Source organism: Triticum dicoccoides, chromosome 6B (genome assembly GCF_002162155.2).
Source record: "Triticum dicoccoides isolate Atlit2015 ecotype Zavitan chromosome 6B, WEW_v2.0, whole genome shotgun sequence".
NCBI classification, from domain to species: Eukaryota; Viridiplantae; Streptophyta; class Magnoliopsida; order Poales; family Poaceae; genus Triticum; species Triticum dicoccoides.
The window spans coordinates 406,092,605-406,103,735 of NC_041391.1; the positions used below are offsets into that span (position 1 = coordinate 406,092,605).

General features: G+C 49.0%; 1 protein-coding gene across 1 annotated transcript; it reads right to left on the reverse strand.

The window, feature by feature from the left end:
- Nucleotides 1–10,011: 10,011 nt before the first annotated feature.
- LOC119321880 lies at nt 10,012–11,125 on the reverse strand. The gene is made up of 5 exons (XM_037595397.1): nt 11,098–11,125; nt 10,909–11,010; nt 10,550–10,806; nt 10,396–10,470; nt 10,012–10,267 (listed from the first exon to the last, which is right to left on the reverse strand). Exons 1-4 carry the CDS (start codon nt 11,119–11,121, stop codon nt 10,413–10,415), a joined length of 441 nt encoding a protein of 146 aa, XP_037451294.1. The 5' UTR covers nt 11,122–11,125; the 3' UTR covers nt 10,012–10,267; nt 10,396–10,412.
- Nucleotides 11,126–11,131: the final 6 nt, after the last annotated feature.

Consider the following 11,131-nt stretch of genomic DNA (forward strand, 5'->3'; position numbering starts at 1 on the left):
GCAAGAGGGAGCTGACGAAGTAAATCGGGTGCTGCACCATTTTCTTCTTCTGTGCCACTTCACCCGGTCGCGCGGGCCCTGTCGCACTGGCATCAGCCTTTGCCGGGGACTCAGTCTTGTCGGGACCGAGCCCTGCCGGGGAGGGTTCTGGCTCGCCATCCGTTGACTCTGCCGCTGCCGCTGCCTCTGCGTCGACCTTTCTCTGCACCACTGGTGCGGTGCTAACCACCTGATTCGTTGCCGCCAGATACAACAGCAACGGTTCTTGCGGTTTGGGCGCAACCAACACTGGGGTAGAGGAGAGGTACTTCTTCAAATCTTGTAGCGCTGCCTCGGCCTCCGAGGTCCACTGCATTGGGCCCATCTTCTTCAAGATCTTGAAAAAGGGAAGGGCACGTTCCGCAGACTTGGAGATGAATCTGCTCATGGCGGCAACACAGCCAGTGAGCCGACGCACGTCTTTGATCCGCTTGGGTGCCTCAATCTGCTCGATGGCCTTGATCTTATCTAGGTTTGCCTCAATCTCGCACTGTGACACAAAGAACCGTAGAAGCTTGCCGGACGGGACACCGAAGACACACTTCTCAGGGTTCAACTTGAGGTTGATCTTGCGCAGGTTTGCAAATGTTTCCTCCAGATCTTGCACAAGTGTTGCTCTGTCCTTGGTTTTGACCACTATGTCATCCATATAAGTTTCCATATTTCTATGTAGCTGGGGCTCAAAACCAATTTGGACTGCTCTTGAAGGAAATATGCCCTAGAGGCAATAATAAAGTTATTATTTATTTCCTTATTTCATGATAAATGTTTATTATTCATGCTAGAATTGTATTAACCGAAAACATGATACATGTGTGAATACATAGACAAACTGAGTGTCACTAGTATGCCTCTACTCGACTAGCTCATTAATCAAAGATGGTTATGTTTCCTAGCCATGGACAAAGAGTTGTCATTTGATTAACGGGATCACATCATTAGGAGAACGATGTGATTGACTTGACCCATTCCGTTAGCTTAGCACTTGATCGTTTAGTATGTTGCTATTGCTTTCTTCATGACTTATACATATTCCTATGACTATGAGACTATGCAACTCCCGTTTACCGGAGGAACACTTTGTGTGCTACCAAACGTCACAACGTAACTGGGTGATTATAAAGGTGATCTACAGGTGTCTCCAAAGGTACTTGTTGGATTGGCGTATTTCGAGATTAGGATTTATCACCTCGATTGTCGGAGAGGTGTCTCTGGGCCCACTCGGTAATGCACATCACTATAAGCCTTGCAAGCATTGTAACTAATGAGTTATTTGCAGGATGATGTATTACGGAACGAGTAAAGAGACTTCCCGGTAATGAGATTGAACTAGGTATTGAGATACCGACGATCGAATCTCGGGCAAGTAACATACCGATGACAAAGGGAACAACGTATGTTGTTATGCGGTTTGACCGATAAAGATCTTCGTAGAATATGTAGGAGCCAATATGGGCATCCAGGTTCCGCTATTGGTTATTGACCAGAGAGATGTCTCGGTCATGTCTACATAGTTCTCGAACCCGTAGGGTCCGCACGCTTAACGTTCGTTGATGATATAGTATTATATGAGTTATGTATGTTGGTAACCGGATGTTGTTCGGAGTCTCGGATGAGATCACAGACATGACGAGGAGCTCCGGAATGGTCCGGAGGTAAAGATTCATATATTGGATGATATGGTTAGGCCAAGGGGTCAGGCCCACGGGGCTATAAGTCGGTGCAAAAGGAGTTTTGCGGAGGCCAGGGGGCCAAACGCCGGAGACCATGGCGTCTGGCCCTGGGCCAGACGCCGAGGCCCATGGCGTCTGGGCCAGACGCTAAGGATTGTGGCGTTTGATCCTAGAGTTCGAGTGGGACTCTTGCCTTTCGGGCAAAACCGACTTTGAGGAGGCTTTTGCTCCAAGTTTCGACCCCAGGGCTCAACATATAAATAGAGGGGCGGGGCTAGCACCAAAGAGACATCAAGAAACACCAAGCCGTGTGCTGGCAACCCCGTCCCCTCTAGTTTATCCTTCGTCATAGTTTCCGCAGTGCTTAGGCGAAGCCCTGCGGAGATTGTTCTTCACCAACACCGTCACCACGCCGTCGTGCTGCCGGAACTCATCTACTACTTCGCCCGTCTTGCTGGATCGAGAAGGCGAGGACGTCATCGAGCTGAACATGTGCAGAACTCGGAGGTGCCGTGCGTTCGGTACTTGGATCGGTCGGATCCTGAAGACGTACGACTACATCAACCGCGTTGATAAATGCTTCCGCTTAGCGATCTTCAAGGGTATGAAGATACACTCCCCCTCTCGTTGCTATGCATCACCATGATCTTGCGTGTGCGTAGGATAATTTTTGAAATTACTACGTTCCCCAACAGCTCTTGCAAAGGTTGAGCCAACACTCTTCAACCCGAAAGGCATCCGTAAAAAGCAATATGTACCACATGGGGTGATGAATGCTGTCTTCTCCTCGTCTTCTTGGGTCATGAAGATATGGTGGTATCCTGAGTAGGCGTCGAGGAATGATAACAGGTCACACCCAGCCATGGAGTCGACAATCTGGTCGATGCGCGGTAATGGGAAGGGATCCTTTGGACATGCCTTATTAATGTCTGTGTAATCAATACACAGTCTCCTCTTCCCGTTCGCCTTGCGCACCACTACCGGGTTGGCCAACCACGTCGGATGGAGCACTCCCCTTACCAAGCCCACCGCCTCTAGTTTTCTGATCTCCTCCGTGATGAACTCCTGCCTTTCCAGAGCTTGCTTCCTGACCTTCTGCTTGACGGGCCGTGCATGAGGACATACAGCAAGATGGTGCTTAATCACTTCCCTGGGAACGCCGGGGATGTCCGAGGCTTGCCACGCAAACACATCGACATTTGCCCGCAGGAAAGTGACGAGCTCGCTTTCCTATTTGCTGTCGAGGGGGGAGCTTATGGTAAAAGCTCCCCCCGTGCCGTCCTCCTTGACGGGCACCTTCTTGGTCTCTGGTGGTGTAGCTCTGGACTTCCTGCTCTTGCCGGCGGAGCTCTCTGGCACGTCCTCAACGGGAGCGCAACACCCCGAAGAGGTGCGCTTGAGTGGGTGCGAGGGGTCTCGCTAGTCTTCTTCCCTCCCGGGGCTCCGTCGGCAGGAGAAGGTGCCTTGGCGGCAGCTGCTGCAACTGCTTCCCAGTAGAGTTGGTCGACGCAAATCAACGCGTCTTTTTTGTCGGAGGGGACAGTGATGATGTTCATCGGCCCGGGCATCTTCAGCGTGTTGTAGGCGTAATGTGAAGCCACCATGAATTTGGCTAGTGCCGGGCGGCCGAGGATCCCGTTGTAGGGCAAGGGGATCTCGGCTACATCAAAGACGATCCTCTCCGTCCTGTGGTTCAGCTCGCCTCCGAACGTTACGAGCAGCGTGACCTTTCCCTTCGGCTGGCTCCTCCCCGGGTTGACCCCTTGGAACGTGCCCATCTCCTCAAGGTCTTCATCAGGGATCTGCAGCCTCTTGATCACAACAGGGGAGATCAAGTTCAGACCGACCCCGCCATCAACCAGCATCTTCGTCACCTTGAGGTTGCGGATTGTTGGCGAAACCAACAACAGCAAGCACCCAACCGCAGTAGTGCAATCAGGGTGGTCCTCTACGTCGAAGATGATAGGCGTGCTGGACCACCTCAGCGGCTTCCGTGTGTCGAGCGACGGCTCCACCGCTGTGATCTCATGCGCCCACTGCTTGAGTAGCGGTGAGATGCATGCAGCGAGGCGCCACCATCGATGCACATGGCTTCTGTGGCTTTCTGAAACTCGTGGTCACCGGACTCATCGTCCTCGTCGTGGTCATCGTCTTCCTGCTTCTTGTCGCGGCCCCGGGCGGGCCTCTCTTGCTGATTATCCTTGCCGCGCGGCCTCCTTGGCTGCCATGCTTCTTGCCGGATCCCTCGGCACCCTCTTGGACCTTCTCCTTGTCCCGCCGCTCATACTCGGCTTTCTGCTTCTCAGCGAGCAGCTCCACTTGTCGGCAGTTCTGGAGGTCATGGCCCTTAGTGCGGTGGATCTTGCAATACTGCTTGTCAGAGCCCCCTGGCTTATCGGCAGCCGCCAAGGCCTGGCAAGTGGCACACCTGGCAACCTCCTTGCCGGGGTCACTTGCCTCAGGTTTCTTGGTGGCGCCGGTATCGTTGGTCCCCTCAACTGCAAGCACGGTCTTGCCCCTGCGCTTTCTGTTACTATGCCGGCCTTTCTTCGCCGGGGTGGCGGTATCATCCGTGGAGTCGGTTTCCGCGCCGGTGTCTTCGCCGGGGTACTTCCTTCCCTCTTCAGCGCGAGTGCACCAATCAGCCAGAACATAGAGTTCGGCCACATCCCTAACCTTGTTCATCACCAGCTCTTCACGCATCTTACGATTGTGCACATTCTGATGGAATGCACTAATCACGACGACAGGATGAACGTCGGGGATGTTGTACTGCACTCGGCTGAACCTTTGGATGTACTTACGTAAGTTTTCTCCTTCTTTCTGGGGGATAATGTGCAAGTCGCTCGCCTGGCCATGAGCTTGGTGGCCTCCAGTAAAGGCGCCAACAAACTCATGACACAGATCTGCCCAAGAAGAAATGGAGTCTACCAGCAAGTGCATCAACCATGACATAACATTGGGCTTGAGTGCCAACGGGAAGTAATTGGCAAGCACCTTGTCGTCGCGGGCCCCAACAACTTGCATCGTGATGGTGTAGATGCTAAGGAACTCCGACGAGTGAGTCTTGCCGTTGTACTTCTCGCCAACGTTGGGCTTGAACATGCGGTGGGAGGGCCATTGGAACTGCTGCAACTCACGGGTGAAGGCCGGACAACCCACCTCGTAAGGTAGGCCACCGTAGCCTCCCGGTGCTGGGTGGTCCATAGTGGGCCCTGCTCGTCTGTCCAACTGGTGGCGCGCGTTGCGTCGGCGCTCGATGGTGGTTCGAGCGTCTTCATGAGCTCGCTCCCGAAGAACTTGGCGTTGGTCGCGGTGGGTTCGCGGGTCGGACGACGCTATGGAGATATTATCACGAGAGTCATCACGACGGACCGACACCCGCGGTGGCCGTGATGGAGGAGGGGAGTGCACCGTGGCCGCATCGCCTCCGGCCCGGCCTTCGCTGGCGTGTGGTGGCTCGACGGAGCGACGGCCTACGGGTTCCGCCGGCCGTAACTCATCGTTGTTAGCGATGACGACGAGGCTCCGGACGGTGGCCCTCCATTCGTCAAGCTTCTCCGCGGCGGGAGGAAAGTCGAGGAGCAGCTGCACGCATGCTAGGGCTTCTGCTGGCGTGGGCGGCGGCGAAAGCTGTGTGGACCGCGATGTGCTTCGACTTCTAACCGCGTTAGAAGGAGCCCCATCACGGCCCCGCAGCCGTCCGCCACCTCCGCCAGCACCTCGGCGCGCATGCTGGCCCTCCTCATCATGTGAAGGGCGCATGGGACTCTTCCCAGGGCGGCGCCCAGGGTCACCAGCAGGGCGGCGCTGCTCATCGCGCACGACCTGAGAAGAGCGCGCCATGGGTGCCGGTGTTGGCGTCTTGGAGGTTGCCGCGCCGCCGTTTGGCGGCACGACAACGCCCCTGGAGGGCCCCGCGCCGCCTGCGGGGGCCCCAACTCCGTCCGTGGAGCCCGCGACGCGTGGCTCGTCGCCTGGCGTACGAACAACGTTGCTCATCAGGCCTGGACTGCTAGGGTGATGTGGATGTTCGCGGGCTGCGCCACAGGTTCTCTCTGCGACTGGCCCACTACTGGTCCGCACCGGTACCGGCAGTTCGGTCCCGGACGAACCGATCGCCGTAGTTTTCTTCTTCTTAGGAGCCATGGCGATGAAGAACTGCTAGGCCAACTACTAAACCAGATTCTCACAATTGCGCTCCCCTACCCGGAGCACCAAAGATGTCGGTGGGAAACGACACCTATGGGATCACAAGAATCCCTACTACGGTTGCGGGGCGCAGGATTGTGAGAAGAGCAGGATTAACAGTCAGCACAAGGATCGTTTACCCAGGTTCGGGCTGCGAGGATGCGTAAAACCCTAGTCCTGCTTGGTGGATGTATTAAGTGTTCTTGAGCTCTTGAACTAGCTACGGTGGCTACGTGGTTCAAAAGAGCCGAATCCTTCTGCCGTACACCATGGGCCCCCTTTTATAGTCGAAAGGGGCTGCCACAGTGGCACACAGGAGGTGGAAAGGCCTACAGTGCTACGAGATTATCGCTCGTATTACAGGACAAGATGCATTCAATGCGTAGCTTAGGTGTCCCTTTGCTTTATCGGGGACGGGGGCGAGGCCCGTCCCATCCGCCGCCGCTCCTCCTTGCTTTGACACGCGCCCTGGCCAGCGATGCATGTGGCGCCATGTAGGCAGGCAAACGGCTGAGGTGGCGCGGTGGTGGAGCCTCCACGAAGATCTGCATGCCGCCACGCAGGAGTGTGCTGAGTTGGCCTAGAAGCTGCATGTTGCCACGCGGGTGCCTGCCCAGCTGGTTGGGCTGGCAGCTGCATGTGAACGACGGTGGGGATTTGGTTGGTGCGGGCCTGGTAGCGGCCCCGCTGTCGCCCTTGGCAAGGGTCTTGCCGGGTGGCCCGGCAAGGGTCTTGCTGGGTGGCCTGGGAAGGGTCTTGCTGTGGCGCGCCGGCGTCCCCGGCAAGGGTCTTGCCGGGGGCCTTGTGGATTTTCCTCGGCAAGGATCTTGGCGAGGGTTGTTGCCTTCCAATCCTTATCTGATCTTGAATATTCTTTGTCTTCACAAAGATCTGCATGCCACCACGGAGGTGCCTCCCGAGCCCCGGCCCAACGTGGTTGATGGTGTTGGTGACCGTGGGCTCGAGGGTGGCTTGCTTCACTAGTGTGGGCGAGCCGCCCCGGCAAGGGGCTTGCCGTGGCTGCTGAGGCTGCCCCGGCAAGGGTCTTGCCGGGGAAACCTGCTTCGTCCATCTGCACTTTGTGGCCTTGGCCCTTGATGTTGCCTTGTTTGTCTTGTGCATTCGGCTTCTCTTCGGCTTCCCTCCTTTGCCCTGCTATGCGTGTCCATGACGTGTGGCTCTGACTGTCCATGCACAAGTAAATGTGTCAAAGGATAGCCCCTACTTTTGTATACCGACACAATCTTAGCCACAATAGCTTTTGCAGGCGTATTTGCTAGGTGGATTTATCTAATTCGAAAGATGGGAAGATGAAAGTTTGGCGCAAATTCATGGAACCAGACTTCGCGGTATGTCAACAAACTAGAAGTCAATAAATCTAATTTTATTTCAGTCAATTTATTAATATGCACTTCAACGGCACGCAGCTTGCTATTATGGGCAACATGGATCCAAGATATGTGATTTCATCCATGTTGGAAGTTGAACTGAATCCAGTACTCGAGAGAATCCTTGTATTAGTCTCGGTGTATGGGCATGCACTATTTTTTTATAATAGTAATTTGTGGATCATTCAAGATATTAGGAAGAATTAATTGTCGTCAACACAGATAGTTGCACACGCAACAACAAATAATTAGTGTCGGTACAAGTTTACCTATCATTAATATATCTCTAACCATTCAAACCAAAATTCTACCATCCATTTGTTAAATAATTTTTGCAGTCTTCGAAAAATGCATTTTAACATATTGTTTCCATAGCTAGCTTAAAAATCAAAAGCATTGTAAAAACCACAATTCACATCATATTCAGTTGTTAAGGAAGCATGGAACAATCAACATCTCCAACCATGCAGAACAAATTAGTAGTATCTATCGGGCAATCCATTATCCATATGCATTTCTCATCTATAACACATAAAAATAATTTACCAATAAATCAGTTTCCGAACTATACATAACACCCACCCACATCCAAATTTTCTTCTACCAACCTTAACATTTTTTCTAGACTCCAATTTGGAATGCAGTAACAATATAATTTCTTGACCTATGCACTCCAATATCATCAATTCTCTACAGTTGGTTGTACCTACCATCAACTGGTTTTGATCAAAATAATTTTTCCCCGAAGCAAACAATTACAATGGGGCGTTTTTTATAGCTAACAAATAATGTATCTCTAATACATCCCCCTAGCTCACAATTATTATCTGTGACCCATTATTATTTTTCCCACCTACCCCCCATAATAAGTACTCATGGTTGGTATATGCAGTAAAAGTTTTCCATATATAATTTTATCAATTTTCGTTATATGTACCTTCACCAAGGTTAGCAAACAATGATCCCTAAGCAAACAATGATCACCGGCACAATATCAAGGTATCAAACAATATATCTCAAATGGATCCCTCGTCTTCGACATTTTTCTATTGACCAGACACCTAAAACCGGAGCAACCATAATGGATCACAACCCCGAAGCAATCATAGTTTTATATACAAATCCATATGCATTTGTCATATATAGCACATATAAACAATTTACCAACAAATCAGTTTCCGAACTATACATAACACCCACCCGCATCCAAATTTTCTTCTACCAACCTTAACAATTTTTCTAAACTCCAATTTTGGAATGCAGTAACAATATAATTTCTTGATCTATGCACTCCAATAGCATCAATGCTCTACAATTAGTTTTATCTATCATCGACTGGTTTTACTCAAAAGAAGTTTTCCCCGAAGCAAAAAATAACAATGGGGCATTTTTTGTAGCTAACAAATAATGTATCTCTAATACATCCCCCGTAGCTCGCAATTATTATCTGCCACCCATATATAATTATATCACCTCCCCCCCATAATAAGTTCTAACGGTTGGTATATGTACTAAAATATTTCCATGTATAATTTTATCATTATTCGTTTTATGTACCTTCACCAACGTTAGAAGAAGAATATTTGTCCCCTAAGCAAACTATGATCACCGGGTCAATATCTAGATATCAAACAATATATCTCAGATGGATACCTTGTCTTTGACATTTTCTATTTACCAGACCCCTAAACCCGGAGCAAACCTAATGGATCACAACCCCGAAAGCAATCAAAATGGATCATTGCGAAGCAAAGAATATGAATATCATGTTTTCTCATGTCCACCCATCCAAAACTGCTTTCCAAACGAGCTTAGAATTTTAATATATTCCGAAACGGATCACAATTATTATTTTCATCAACATAGATTTATATACAAATCCAAGCAATTAAAAATACCAAATCCACATCATATGCATCTTGCTTGCTCCCCCAACGCAACAAATTTGCGCCTGTCCCCTAAACCCGCGGGAAACCAAATGGTTACTTGCGAAGGAAACAATATGAAGTTCATGATTTTGCACGCCCTCCCATCCAAAACAACTAGTCTTCAAAGATGAACCGACTATTGCACAACGAACCTTAGAAGTTTAACATAACATGAAATGGATCAAAAGGATCTTATCATCTGCACAAATTGATATAAAAACCCAAGCAATTTATAATACAAAATCCACATCATATAATTTGCTAAGGGCAACATTGAAAAATAAATAATCTCCATCAAATGTCATTTTCATGATCTAGTCCGCCCCCCATTGAAAACAATTAATATCATTTATTCTTCCGACAATTGCACAACGAGTACATTTCCCCTAAAATAGCCAAATTTGGCTTCACTACGAGCTTATAATTATGGAATCATCAGGAAGGGATCACAATTTTTTTCCATCATCTTAGCTGTATTAAATAATGCAAGCAATGTAAAATAGGAGTTTAACCTTATATTGATGTGTTAGGGTAACATAGACCAATCTAGTTTATTAACTATCACCCATATAAATTCTTTTCCTCATAGGCAAGCATCTGCTCAGTAATCATCTCCCTATATAGCCAGTCCACAAATATGTTGATTGGATGGATCAATCTAGCTTATCCAATTCATGCTTGCTGGTGCACATATATCTCTAACTGTGCCCCTAAGGATGCCATTCAAATAAGAAGCACACCAGCAGATAAAGTTAGCATACTGCAAACATATCTTACAATAAGGTGTCCCCGTGTCTCAGAGTTGATCATACAAATAATTATAGGTTACAATACTGCAAATATAGGTTTTTGCGACCAGGTACTACATAACTGTCTTGAGGGAACTACGCAAGCATAGGTACTAGGATTGAAGCTTGATCAGCATGATCTCCAACAACATTGTCGTCGACGTTCATGAACGAAAGAGGAACCCTGGCTTCTCACCAATGTTGCCTTCCATCGTCAACACTTGGTGAGCCAACTTCTTGCGCTTCTTGGCAAGCTCCACCTTCAAAAGCCACACAATAAGAAAATGAGTCACACTTAAATAGTTGTTGTATTATTATCTATGCATTGTTTTGTCAAACCAGTCACCCAATATGAATTTGCATATGGAAAAATCTTTTTGCAATTTACCTCACTCATATCCTTCTCTAGCCATCACAAGTGAAGTGCTTTGTGTAGTGCAGCACATAAGCCCCTGATGTCGATCTTTTGCAAGAACAACAACACCCATCAGAAATAGTTTTTAAGATCATGTCAGTTCTATTTTCCAACTGAAAGTACTTACTTTGAACACGGGCGGTGCATGTTGCTGTTGAAGCAAACGTGCCACTGAGCTGGATCCAGTGTACACCCCTTGTTCCCGAACAATCCTCTAGCTTGAGCCATACCATCAAACATGAGCTCAATCGTTGCCCCATGCTTGGCGACATACGCTGCTTCATTAGCCTCGGTGTTCACTGGATCAAGGACGTGTAGGATCTTGTCTCGCATGTCAAAACCATACCCATTCCAAGTTTGCTCAAGTTGAACCGGAGCCATGATCTACAAGAAACATTATGTTTGAGTCACATATCAATAAGGATCACAACAGTCTAGGGTATATATGTATATCCCAAGTAAAGTTCAAGTGATTAGTTATCTCACCAGCCTTGTGTGCATTGGTCCAAAACCACGCCTTTTTGGTGTCAACAAGGTACGGATGTACTGAAGGTCTCTATTAGCAGCATTTGTGACGGAGAAGTTCATCTGCAAACATGAAACAATAACAATCAAAAGGTGAACATGTAGATAACACGTGCATACAACATTCTTCCATATCTAAAGTTGGCATACCCATAGTTGTACCGACACAAACATCCTCCAGTCC